The 13,268-nt window shown below is 47.5% G+C and overlaps 1 protein-coding gene across 4 annotated transcripts; it reads right to left on the bottom strand.

The window, feature by feature from the left end:
• Nucleotides 1-13,225, bottom strand: UBL7 (ubiquitin like 7). 4 transcript variants are annotated; one of them, XM_017656516.3, is made up of 11 exons: nucleotides 13,131-13,225; nucleotides 11,604-11,816; nucleotides 10,490-10,609; nucleotides 6,187-6,269; nucleotides 5,345-5,429; nucleotides 4,735-4,792; nucleotides 3,887-4,020; nucleotides 3,599-3,648; nucleotides 3,185-3,352; nucleotides 2,514-2,636; nucleotides 1-249 (listed from the first exon to the last, which is right to left on the bottom strand). In XM_017656516.3, exons 2-11 carry the CDS (start codon nucleotides 11,785-11,787, stop codon nucleotides 112-114), a joined length of 1,143 nt encoding a protein of 380 aa, XP_017512005.2. In that variant the 5' UTR covers nucleotides 11,788-11,816; nucleotides 13,131-13,225; the 3' UTR covers nucleotides 1-111. The 4 variants fall into 4 exon arrangements, with proteins under 4 accessions (XP_017512005.2, XP_017512007.2, XP_017512008.2 ...); XM_017656518.3 differs by lacking the exon at nucleotides 13,131-13,225 and adding an exon at nucleotides 12,954-13,100; XM_017656519.3 differs by lacking the exon at nucleotides 13,131-13,225 and adding an exon at nucleotides 12,674-12,695.
• Nucleotides 13,226-13,268: the final 43 nt, after the last annotated feature.

Consider the following 13,268-nt stretch of genomic DNA (forward strand, 5'->3'; position numbering starts at 1 on the left):
GAAGGTCAACCATCAGGTGTATTGGGAAGGGGAGAGATGGGGCACCTTCAGGGGTGCCCCCACGCTCAACTGCCCTGGCAATCCGCTGAGGGCTCAGGAGAAGCAGGGAGGTCATGGGGCTCCTCCGGCAAAGATGAGTTCCAGGGCCGCTTGGATGTCCCCCCCCGTGGCTTGCAGGGCCCGCAGGCTCAGCTCATCATCCTGGATGCCCATGTCACGCAGCTGCTGCAGCTGGGGCTGCCACTGGCTCTGCAGAAAGACAGGACCAGGCAGAGACTGTTAGCCGGAGTCCCCCGGAGGCTCACACAGGTCTACCCTCCTGGGAGAGAGAGGAAGCTGCGTCCCTACAGCAAAGTTGCTGACGTGAAGTTCCACAGAACCCAGGGCTTCTAGGAGAACTACAAGAGGCCTGAGGATTTAGAGAACAAATTAAACGTTCTTTCCAATAAAAAGAGGAATGTTTTAACATAAGGATCAAAAGAGAAAGCACAAATTTCTCAGTCTAAATTTCAAAATACTTCCTTTTTCTATACGTGTACAGACACACAGATACACACACACATACGCAAATGGGATGGGAGGGATAAACTTTAAAATTCGTTTTATTTCTGAGCATGACGCACAGTGAAAGTCCTTCTCGCGTCCACTCCCATCTCCACCCCAGATAACCGATTTCGTCTCCTCTGAGGACATATAAATAAGCATTCCTGTATTTACCCTTTTCTTATACCTCTGTTCGACATCCATTCCCCCACTTTTTCCCCCAATCCTCTGTCATTACAAACAGTGCTGCAGTGAGTGACTCTGTGCAAATGTCATCTTTACATGTACAAACCCAGGATAAATTCCAAGAAATGGGATTGCAAGGAATTAGGTGGCTTTGAGGATTACCTGTACTTCCTTTTTCATGAATAGTCTGTTCATATCCTCGGCCATTTTTCTATGTAGTTGGTGGTCCTAAATTACTAGAACTACACATCAGAAAGGTTTTGCCCTTTGTCAGATACTATGTTAGATTTTCCCCCAGCTTATTGTTAGAATTCAGTCTGCTATTTTGTTTGTTTGTTTTTGGTTTGGTTTGATCCGCACATATTTTTACTTTTACACACTCACCAGAGTTATATAATGGCTCCTGGATTCTGACTTTCAGCTTGGAAAGGCCTTCTCTACTGTAAGGGTTTAAGGAACTAACCCACATTTTTTCAGCATTTACGAAGCTCCATTAGTATTTGTATCTCATGAAGAAGGAAGTGCACGACTTTGGGAAAACACTGTGTCCACACGTGGGAGGAAGGCAGAGAAGCCGAGGTGAAATGCCAACTCAGAGAGGCAGGCGGGCCAGGGGAGGATGTGGAGGGAGGGCTTTTAAACACCACACAAAACAAAAGGGACTCACTTCACTGACCAGGCGGAGCCAGTGAAAGCTTGAGCTGTAGACAGAGGGAACAGGCCTCTAGCTGCTGTAGATGGGGGAATGGAAAAGACAAGCTGTCCACAGGCCCAGCTCCTGGTCCCCTCACTGTCCACCAGGGCCTCAGGCATGTAGAGGAAACCAATGGGCTTGAACTCTGTCTTTCCCACTTGCTGGCTTTATGACCATGGACAACTTCCAGAAACAATACTCACCCCCCAGGCTTGCCATGAGGAGCAAAGGGAACAGTGAAGCAGAGAGTCCATGCACGGAGACATGCAATTACATGTTGATCCCTTGGGTCTTCCACTTAATTGCTAGGATGTCCTTTCCGTGACACGGAGTGGACAGTGTCACTCCTTGCATAAAACCTTCCATGGCTCCCTGGTGACTGCAGGATCAAGTCTGATCTCCTCCCCCAGGGACTCAAGGCCCTCACACACACGCCCCCTGCTCTCCTTTCCTCGGAGTCCGTCTCAGGATTTTCCCCACCAGAGCACAACCTTCTGGCCTTGCATTTTCCAGCATGTTCACACACACCTCCACACATCTGCTCAAATCAGCTGCCTCTGCCCGCACAGAATTCCCCCAACCAAACACCCCCTTCCCAGCCTAACCTCTAACTCATTCTTTGACAATCAACTTAAATACCCCTTCCTCAGAAAAGTTTTTTCTGACGTAGGCCCTTACCTCAAGTCTGTACTGAGCTTCTTCCCCTGCTGCTCCCCAGTTCAGTAACTGCCTGCGGCCCCTCCAAGGGAAGAACAACGACAACACCTCACCTCTACCCCAGCAGCTGGAACCAGGCCTGGTACAAATGTGCTCAATGCTCAGTCAACCTCATAGAATGAATGAATGACTCCTTGACCAAAACTGCCGTAAGTATCCCAGCCAGGCAGACAGCAGAGTCAGGGGGTTACAAGTGTGGTAGAAGCCATGGGACACCTGCCCTTGCTGGGAGCATCCTCTCCTGTCACCCTGCCAGGCCCCAGCTGTCCGTCGAGGAAAGTGTGCCAAGTGCGAAGGCCCTTCAGAGAGCAGAAGAAAGCTCAGTATCCAACGTAACTAGGAAGCTGCCCAACACAGGCGCGGGGAGACTGACCTGAAGGCTGGGCTGCCCGGAGGCCTGCAGGGCGTGCTGTAGGGCTTGGCTGAAGAGATCGTTGGTGATGGGCGTCCCAGACTGGACGCTGGAGGACATTGGTGAGGTCCCTGAGGAATGGCCCTAGAGACAAAGCAGTGGTCAGTCCTGCCCTCAGAGCATTGCAGTCTCCCCACACATCTGCACCCCCATCACATCACCCCATTGTGCCTCTACGGTGCCCAACTCCCAACAGGGGCCTGCATGAGACAACCCCACAGAAGGGCCTAAAAGCTCATGACATGTGCAGGAGAGGTTCAGCTCTTTTCCACTCCAGGGAAATGCAATCAAGCCCCTGACCTAGCCTAGGACCCCAGAGCTGGGAGAGGCGGCCCTGGAACCTGGGATGGCTGCCAGCAGCAATGCTTCAGCCTGTGAGGAAGGACAGTGTGTGGGGGGAGGTGCTTCTCAACTAAGGGGAGAACTCAGTCAGGACTCTGCTCAACCCCAACTTCTGCACCCTAAGGCCAGTGAGGGGAAGGACGGGCTACAGGTACAAACCCACCAGGGCTCCGGGCAGAGGTCAGCTCAAACCAGATCTAGCACCAGGCTCAGCAAAGGGAAACCCTTCTGCTACTGGGGAGCTCCTGCCTTGGGGGCCTGGCCTCGAGTTTTGTGCCCTCTCTCCATACCTGGGTGCCAGGAGTTGGCGTGTGAGAGCTGCTCTCCGGAGTGCTGGCCAGGGCCAGGGCGGTGGCCAGCTCACTCTGGGTGATAGGCCGGGGTCCAGCCGCTCCACTGTACCCCAGGGAGGCTGGACGGGAGCTGGGTGTGCTGCTAGAGGGCGTGGACCTGGTGCTCTGGAGAAGGGAGGTACCCAGAATTAGAGAAGTGGTACTGTGACAGTCCCAGATGAAACCCACCCCCACTCCAGGAACACTTCTTGGGGAGACTGCCCAAGCTGCCAGGTTCAGGAAGGAATAGTATAACATGTATTGGCCACCAAAGGGCCTATGACCACCTCCCAGCTTGGGTACGCCAGTTCCCAGGGAAGGGTGTACCCCCTGTGTGACTTCCTCCAAACGGCAGGCAGTTAGGCCACTTACCGGATGAAAGTCGTCCTCATCATCAGAGAGCCCTTCAAACAGGAAGCCACCTGGAGGAAGAACAGAAAGGCACAGGCGCAGCTCCAAAATCATCTCAGCCCAGATACTCTCCAAATTCCTATTTTCATCTCTCCCCTTGGAAAATTACAGGACAGATGCACAGCCTGACTCAAAGTGAGAGTTCCCAAGGAACGCCCTCTGCCAGCACTATACATAGCCACTGAGCAGAGCCAATCCCTGCGCCACTGCCGGCTGCCGAGGGGGCCTGTTACGCTCTCCTGGGCTCACCTGGCACGTCCCGGTATGAGCTGGAGGGTATGTTCCGGGAAGAGGAGTCAGCTCCTGGCAGTGGGGTGCTGCCTGCCACTGAGTGCAGGACCAGGACAATGGCATTGACCAGCGCTGGGTGGGCAGGCACCAGCCTAGGGGAGGGGCAGGAAGAAACCTAAGAGTGACTAAGATGGGAAGAGAATCCCGGGTAGGCAGGAGTTGTGGGCACCCCTCACAACCATCAGGCTGCCTATGCCCCAGCATTTAATGAATGTCTTCAGCACCTCCCTCCACTTGGCTTTGCTGTCCTGCCCTGTTGCCAGTAATGGCAGCAAGGTCCTCAGTTCTGGGATCCACCGCTGGTATTTTATCTCCCCTCCGGCAATCTGGCAAGACATGATGGGACACATGCAGCCTAGGAGGCTCAGGGGTCAGTCTGGGGTCTCAATTCCACCACTACTTTCCTGGGCAATCTTGGACAGGTCCCTTCTCTTCCTAGAATGGGGCTGTTTTCTTGCAAAATAAGGAACAAATCTTTACTGTCCCTTTCAGCTCCAAAATTTAAGGATCAATGCACCTGCTTATTTGCCCAGTTTAAAACATTTCAAAGGCTCAGTAAAATCTACAGAATGAGATGTAAACTGAGCCTGGCCTGAAAAGCTGCCTCCCTCAGGACCCTGCTTCATCTCGCCACCTCCACGTGTCCCAGCAAACCCTGCTCTTCTCACCTCCTGACATATTTAGAAGGTAGACTTGGGGAGAGACCGGGAGGAGCTCCAAAAGCAGAATCCAGAGCAACAGTTAGGTTTCTGGCCCAACCATACGAGGAGTGACAGGCTACCCTTTAATAAGATGGGTCTACTTACGTATCTAGCATGTTGGGATCAGCGAAGACGGAGAAGAGGTCCTTGTCCTGCAGAACGCCTGAAAGAGAATGGGGCTCCCCTCAGAGACTGCAATCTAGCCAAATCCAGGAGGGAGAACCAGCTTTAGGCCTCAGAGCGACCAGCTCAACAGGGACACAGGACCACAGTGCACCGTCAGGAGAAGTGAAGGAATCAAAGCACCAGAAGCACAACCCAAGCATCCTCCATCTTGTTCCCTACCTGCTACCTCCCCCTGCACTTAGATCACATACTGTCTATCAACATGCCAGTGTCTTTCCCCCATACCTCAGGGTTCTTCCCTTATCCATCAAGGTGTACAGGAAGTCTTCCCTGATTGCTTTGGTTTGGGCTAACTGCTGCCCTCATCTGGCATCCTCACAGTCTCATTTTGATGGTAGTTAGGCCATGATTTCTTTGTGGGGCTGACAGCTCTTGAAGGGCTGAGTATATGGAACACACCTTAGTTACCCCCTCCGACCCCCGAGCCCAAGACCAGTAATTCTTCAAAACGTGGTCAAAGACCTTTAGAGTTAATTACGAGGTTGCACCTTCTCTAACAACGCCTCCTCAAGCTCAGTTTTGCACTTACCAAGAGCAATGGGGTCACTGCTGAGGCCTGGGGTGGCCACAATGATCTGATCCAGAGACTCCTTGTTGCTGAGCATCTTAAAGACCTGCAGGAGAAATGGAGGAGGGCTGAGCACCCCAACCAGCTTGATCCACTAAGCAAACACCACATTCTGCTGAAGCACCTTCTCCCTCTACACACTTGCACATCTACCACCACAACGGGACAACAGCCCCAGGAAACAGAGAGCCCCTTTTTTTCTCCGCAACAGTGGTTTACTGGAGGGGAAACAAATGATTTTAAAAAGCAAGATCACAGTAAACCTTCAATCTCTGGTCCTTTCCCTTATCTACAGTTCTAATGCTTCCAAAATAAAGTTCTTGACATAAGCCCAATAACAAAGGTTTCTCTAGGTCCCAAAAGTCCTTTTCAATCTCTGTACAATTATCATTTCATATTCACATACATTGGGAAGTTCACACAGCTTTATTAATTTTGCTTATCGACTCTCCTGTAGAAAGACACCAGTGCACTTTCCCAGTGAGGAAATCCAGGTAAGGACTGGTGGGCAGGCAGTTCAGCCAAAGTCAAAGAATGAGGCCCAGCAGAAACAGTATGTGGATCCTCTGCCAGGAGAGGCGAATCATATTCACTAGAGGGAATCAACAATGCCTAACTCAGAGCGCCTCTTTGGGGGAAGACAGGACTCTACTGAGACCCACAGACATGACAAAAACTCCCGGAGGAACTCTGGTAGACATGGCAACGGGCTTGCAGCTCCCACTCTACCCCACTCGACAGCATTCACACCCTCTCCTGCAGTCCTGGCAAAAGTCTGTGCCGGGGGAGCGGCGCACACTCACCGCCTCCCTGTAGGAGGAGCTGCTGTGCAGGGCAGTGTGCAGCACCCGGAACTCCCGCAGGGCAGCCACCTTATCCACAGGTTCTGGGGACAAGACACTCAGTTACCTGCAACGTGGGCTCGGGGCCTGCCCCCACCGTGGATGCGGCACATCAGCTCAGTACGTGCCGGATGCAGCTGAGTCTGCATCACCCTTCCCTCATCACCCCGCTGAAAACGTGAGCATCCACTCAGAAAAACCGTTATGCCACAGATGCGAGAAGTACACTCTCTCTTAAGCATCTTCAGTAGATAAAACAAATTCGAGTTTGAGCAGAGGTGAATCTTAACCGCATAAAAGAGACTGCTCTGATCAATATCCCACTGCAGGAACCCTAGACTTCTCACAGTTGAAAAGGAGGGAGGGATCAGCAACTCAGTAGATTTTTATGCAGTGATTTAAAGTAAGTGCTGCAAGCCATCTGAACAATCTGGAGCTATGCTAACACCGTATGTTAAGAGAAAGAAATGGAACACAAAGTTGTATGTGCTTTCTCTAGCAAAACTACGTAAAATGTGTCAGTGTGCAAGGGGTCCAAGGCTAGAAGGGAACAAAGGGAAGAACAGCATTCAGGAAGGGTGACAGGGTCAGGGGTAATTGTTTTCTCCTTGATATTTTCTTTCAGGCTTCTGTAATATTATTTTGAATTAAAAAAAAAAAAGCACCAAGAAAATACACTGCACTCCTATGAGTGCTTCACTGGGACTCAAAGCTCCTTTTTCATAACTGGACACTGATTCACATATATGGGAAAGTTTAGTAGTTGGTCTTAGTTTTACTTGGTTACACTACTACTTAGAACATCAGTCCATTTTATAGGTGAAGAAATGTGGGTAAAAGGAGGGAAAGTGGGTAGGAAGTTCACCCTGGGTCACACTTTTAAAAGTGCCCAGCTAGGACAGCTACTTGTGATTATACAGACTGCACTGCCCAATTCCAGGGGCACCATTCCCAAAGAGAAGTGAATGGCACCCCTGGAGTTCAGTGTGGTAACTACATCTTTACCTATAGTTCTAATCATAAGGGTTGTCTCGTCTGTAAAATATTCATCTTAACTAAATTAACTAATTGATGTACTCAACAAACATGTACTAAACATTTATTCCATGTCTGGTTTGGGGCAAAGCACAGGGATGCAAAAAATAAGAGACCTTTCCATCAAGGAAGTCTTAGGACAGTAGAAGAAATAAGATTAGATAAACACACAAAGACACAATTACAAAATACCATGCTGGGGGTGAAGGGGGGAGCCTAGTAAACATAATGTTCTTCATGTAATTGTAGATTAATGATACCAAAAAAATATATATATATATATGGCATTATTATAATATGTTTTCCCTCTTCAGATGAAAGGTAATGTGATGAATAAAAAAAATACCATGCTGAGGACCTCAGCAGAGATACGGATCCCAGTGAGGGTGCTGGGAACAGGAGGCCAACAGCTAGGACGCACAGCTGTATCCCAGGGGAGGCCCTGAGAAGGGATTTAAGGTAAAGCATAGATTTACTAGAGGAAGAAGTATTCCAAACGTAAGCAAGAATGTGTACAGTCATTAAAAGAGCAAGGAACACTGAAGGAAAAGCAAGTTACTGGGCTTTGTTTGGTTGGTTTTGTTTTTGTTTTTTTGTGGCTGGACGTGGGGTACACAGCCCTGCTCAAGTAGCTGGCTCAGTGAGATCCTGAAGGGATCTGTAATCTGCACAGAGAGCCATCAGAGGGACCCAGGGAGGAAGGGCGGAACTGACAGGTTCTCTTCCTACGCGCATTAATCCAGATCAAGATCAAGAAATGCGTTCCCTTCTGGAAGAGCGCTCAAAAATAAACTCTATCAAGCCAGGACAGAACCACTTCTTTTCAGATTTAAGTATTTTTTACCTCCCAATAAAAAGACATTTGTTTCAAACATAAGTGTCCAGGGGGAAAAAAGGACTCTTAATATTAGTATCTTAAGCCAGTAATTAGCTGAAAGTTATGACTGTCTCTATCACACCGCTGAGCTTATCTCACCCTCTGGAAATGGGATGCAGCCAGCCCAGTGCAAAGAATATGAGCTCATAAGCCAGGAAAACCTGGATTCACATCCCAGCTCTTGCATTCATTTTTTAAGTAGGCGACCTTGAAGAAATACCTTCCTGCCCTCCTTTTCTTGTCTATGAAAGGCTAAAGCTACTACCTACCCTGCAGGACCATTGCAATGATTAAATGAGATATCAAACAGAAACAATCTGGCTTAAAGAAGCCACAGATGTTACTTTCCTTCTGTCAATGCCCTTCAGCCAAAAACCAGAGGGGCCCACCTTCACTGCTTCCTACCGACAGGAGAATGCAGTCCATGCAACAGGAGGCACCTCAGTAAGATGATGTTAGAAAGGACTTTGAGGATTTAAGGCCTTAAATCTTCGGCTGGGGGATTTGGATAAATTTAAGGAAGCAGGATTTCACTCTGGGTTGGATGCTTTCAGGAAGTGGGGGTGATTTTATGGTTGGGTATCTTAATAATTAGATTAAAGTGAAATCTAGAGCAAGGTGAAAGCTATAATTGGGGAAAAAGTAGCAATCACTCATAATAGCCATGATAAAGGTAAAGGAATATATGGTTTTTTGTGGTGTGGACAATGTTTAGGCTTTGGCCTCTCTTCAAGGAGGGTCTTATTTTTGTCTTAGTCCACAACAGCCTCAGACTAAGTGGGCTTGTAGAAGTTGGTGATCTGTGAAACTGTTCACGTTTCAAGGCCGAGCTGAGGGTCAAGCCCACCTCCAGATGTTAGAGACTGCTTTTCTCTTTCCCGTTCCCATCAGTGTACAAAAGATCTTTTTGTCCTTTTTGTTTAGAATTAAAAACGGGACATTTCAAGCTGATAACCATCATAGCAATTATGAGCATTATAAAATGCCAGTTGGACAAAGATAATCTCTTTTTGCAGCTTAGGTTTATTATCCTTGGGGAAGCTTTTAAAACACAGGTGCAAAATTTAAACTATGAATTCCAAGCAGCACCTTTTATTAGTAAGTCAAAAAGGCATTCGAGGCTTTGCATGTTTTCTCCGAGCGCTACTTTAATACTGTTCAAATATTTTCAAGCTTCAGGAAAATAAATTACCAGGATAGCAGGAGGACTGAGCTGACTGAACAAATCATGCATGACCTGAGGCAGTTTGTGGGAAGCTCTGCTAACAAGAGAACTACAGCATGAGAGGAGCTCAAGGAATTTCCAGCTGTTTTCTAATGAGAACAGCAGCAACAAAAAGACACAAAGTTCACTGAGAAATAAACTGCTAATCTAAAGGAGTTTAGACACACACTCTCCCACTGCATTAGAAAACAGTGGGGTCACTGCACTATTTACAATAGCCAAGAAATGGCAGCAACCTAAGTGTCCATCAGTAGATGTATGGATAAAGAAGATGTGGTACATATACACAATGGAATATTACTCAGCCATAAGAAAAAAACAGATCCTACCATTTGCAACAGCATGGATGGAGCTAGAGGGTATTATGCTCAGTGACATAAGCCAGGTGGAGAAAGACAAGTGCCAAATGATTTCACTCATATGTGGAGTATAAGAACAAAGCAAAACTGAAGGAACAAAACAGCAGCAAAATCACAGAACCCAAGAATGGACTAACAGTTACCAAAGGGAAAGGGACTGGGCAGGAGGGGTGGGAAGGGAGGGATAAGGGCAGGGAAAAAGAAAGGGGGCATTACGATTAGCATGTATAATGTTGGGGGGGGGAGCACGGGGAGGGCTGTGCAACACAGAGAAGACAAGTAGTGAGTCTACAGCATCTTACTACACTGATGAACAGTGACTGTAATGGGGTTTGTGGGGGCGACTTGGTGAAGGGGGGAAATCTAGTAACCATAATGTTCTTCATGTAATTGTAGGTTAATGATAATAAAATGAATTTAAAAAAAAGAAAAGAAAAAAGAATACATGTACATAATTTCACTTTGGCTTAGCTTACATTATCAAATTTATTCTTTTGAAAATGTCATTAAACTTTGAAGTAGATTATCTGAAACCTCAAAAAAAAGAAAGAAAACAGTGGGTAATGAACTTAAAAGGTAAAGAAATAAATCTTCCATTAGTGCTGTTGGCCACAAGAGGATCAAAATTGCACTATTTATCAATGTGGTCTAATCCAAAAGTAATAAAGATCTCCTCTATCAGGATCTCAGTAAATCGCCCCTTTGCTCTCTTCAAGCCCATGCCTCAAGCACACACAGACCCTTCCCTGTAGAACCCTCAGCCCTCACCCGGTTTCTGATCGGGCTCCGGCCAGGACTTGCACAGAACATGGACCGTGGACCCAGGCTGGATGCCGTAGAAGTCAAGAGTCTGGTCATCTTTGAGCTTCCGGCCACAGTAGATCAGATCTGAAAAAACAACTACCCATTTATATATTGCTCCTCAAAACAATTTAGATGGTTTCTGTTCCCTAAAAACCTTATCTTGATTGGACAGACAGCTGGAGAATGATACATGCTTTAAAAAATAATCCTGTTTAAATGGCAGTAGACTCATAGACACTGAGAAGTGACTAGTGGTTACCAAGGGGGAGGGGTTGGGGCAGGTGCAGGGGGGTGAAGGAGGGAGATAAAGGGGCACAATAATTCACAATCACAATGGTGATCACAGGACTGCTGAACCACAGGAATGTACTTTTGAAGCCAACATAAGACTGTATATTAATGACACTTTCATTAAAAAAAAATCTTATTTTAAAAAATCTTGTGTAATAAATGCATTTTTAATAACAACTGTTAGCAAATAGACGCTCATAAAATACAGAATCTGTGCCCAGGAAGGCTCTGGAACTTAACATCACAGAGATCACTTGGTTCAAACAAATGGGAAAAAGCAGCAACAGGGAAGGATGGATCCAGTGTTTTATTGGCTTAACACATTTTTTGCCACATGGATCCACCAGCAAATTACATTTAGAGCTTAATTATGGTCTGTTTAAATCCTTTTTTTCTTCACCTAGAATGCCCTTGCCATCTTCCTTCCACGTTTACTGCCTTCCCTCCAACCAACCAAAAATCCTTCTACTCATCCCTTAAGAGCCACCTCACATGCCATATGGGGTCCCTTTCCTGACAGGCTCCTCCTCTAGGAGGAGAAAGGACTCAACAATGTCAGAGTTAAGATACTTTTTGAGAAAGTAGTTTGGTATAATGCACGACTGAAATGCAACCAATAGTTTTATTATACTAACTGTGTTTCTATTAACCCAACGACACTCCCCTGGCGTGTTAACATTATGATGCAACAAATCCCATAGTCTTTCATTTACCCTTCTAACTCCGTAAGTATCCTCCCTCAGAAGAGACGAGATCAGCAGCCCATCCCCAGTCCACAGTGACTCACCAATCAGCTCAGGGTCTGGAACAGACTCTTGGAGTTTGCCAGCAATGAGCTGCTTCAGAAATGAAATACTATAGCCCCCCAGTGAGTATTCTCCCAGTTCTGTCTCTGGTAACTGAAGAATAGACTTTGGGGCAAGTGGCTGGTCAGCTAGCTTCACTGCCAGGTGCCAATCTGAGAGAGACATCCTCTCTCTTTCACGCTCTCTCTTTCTCCCTGTAAAGGAATAAAACCTTAGTGGTTAAAGGACCACCACCCTACACCAACCCCACCCCACCAAGGCGCTGAATGAGAGAGAATTCAGTGCGACACTGTCAGAAAAGCATACGAGGCATCAGGAAACCAGAACTAGAATCTGGGGTCCTCTCTTTCTGCTCATCCTATGATGGATAGCAAGAAACTTTAGATCTCTAGGTCTCAGTTTCTTTATCTTTAAAGTGAACATAGAAACACCATCCCACCTAAGAGGAACATTGTGAGGTTCAACTGAGATCATCTAACCATCTTCCCATCATGTACACTCCTTATTTCCAATTTTCTTCATCAACTCTTGCTTGAATTATAACAGCTCTGTAACAAGCTCCCTGCCTCTTGCTTCTTCCTATCAAATATCCATGCTGCCACCCAACTCATCATTTTAAAACACAGATCTGACCAATTCACTCGTCTTAGAACCCCAAACCCATGTATACACTCTGCAGCCTGGCTTACAAATATTCATTCCGTTTCCTTTGCCAACCTTCCTCCCCAACAGAGCCTGGACCTGTCCCACTCTCCCCAGCACTTCCCGTCCCACCCTCACTAGGCCTCCATCCGTAACAAGCCTCCCTCCCACCACCACCACTTTACACCTCTGGTTATCTAACTCCAGTTGAATTCCTCTTCTGTCTTTGGCCTGTTAACAAACTCCTACCAAGACCAACACAAATATAATTCTTCTGTCTCCTCTCCCTTTCCTCTGTGGTTTCCACATTCCCTCAGGGCAAAGGGTTACAAAACTCTATTTAATTCTCAATCTTCCACCCCCATCCCATTATCAGAGGCCCTTGAAAGCAAAGACTAGAATTTTTTGCCTTTATTGTCCGAATGTCTGGCAGATACGGGTGCCCAGAAAATGTACAAGAAACTCTAAAGGCGGAAGAATCTCGTAGGGCCGGACAAGTCCTTGTTATAATCATGATTGCTTCCAAACAGGCCTCTAGTAGGAAAGAGTCAAGAAAACGCTGTGAGGCTTCCAGGCCGACCAGCAGACCCTAGGGCGCCCTCAAGGTACCGTCTCCAGGAAGGGAACAGGTCTTTTTATACGTCAAATCCCATTTAATCCTCACAATTGTTCTTTGAGGCGGGCATTACCATGCACATACTAAGGACGAGCAAACTGAGACTCAAAAAGGTAAAGTCTCCTGCCCAAGGTCACAGAGAGCCAGTGGCGGGGCAGGGACACTATTCTTTTGGTGACGATGCCACGGCTCCCATGCTAAGCAGCCCACACACGTCCAGCACGCGAGGCCCGGGTCCCAGCGCGCTCACCCGTCCCGCGTAAAGAACCCGGCCGCAGAGCCGCCAGTATAAACACTCACTCCGGTCCTTCCGCCGGAAACCGGAAACTTCGGGCTGCACTCTGGGAGTTGCAGTTCTTGCTGCGGCCCCGCCCCCTTATAAATAGCT

The sequence above is a fragment of the Manis javanica genome, chromosome 8, assembly GCF_040802235.1.
Source record: "Manis javanica isolate MJ-LG chromosome 8, MJ_LKY, whole genome shotgun sequence".
Classification (NCBI taxonomy): domain Eukaryota; kingdom Metazoa; phylum Chordata; class Mammalia; order Pholidota; family Manidae; genus Manis; species Manis javanica.

Bases quoted from the DNA above. Each gene is read 5' to 3' on its own strand.
- UBL7 (XM_017656516.3), bottom strand. From the start codon at position 11,787: ATGTCTCTCTCAGATTGGCACCTGGCAGTGAAGCTAGCTGACCAGCCA. The intron at 10,610-11,603 runs GTGAGTCACTGT...TTGTTTTTTCAG, and splicing joins TCCAGACCCTGAGCTGATTG to ATCTGATCTACTGTGGCCGG. The intron at 5,430-6,186 runs GTGAGTGTGCGC...TTTCTCCTGCAG, and splicing joins GCTCCTCCTACAGGGAGGCG to GTCTTTAAGATGCTCAGCAA.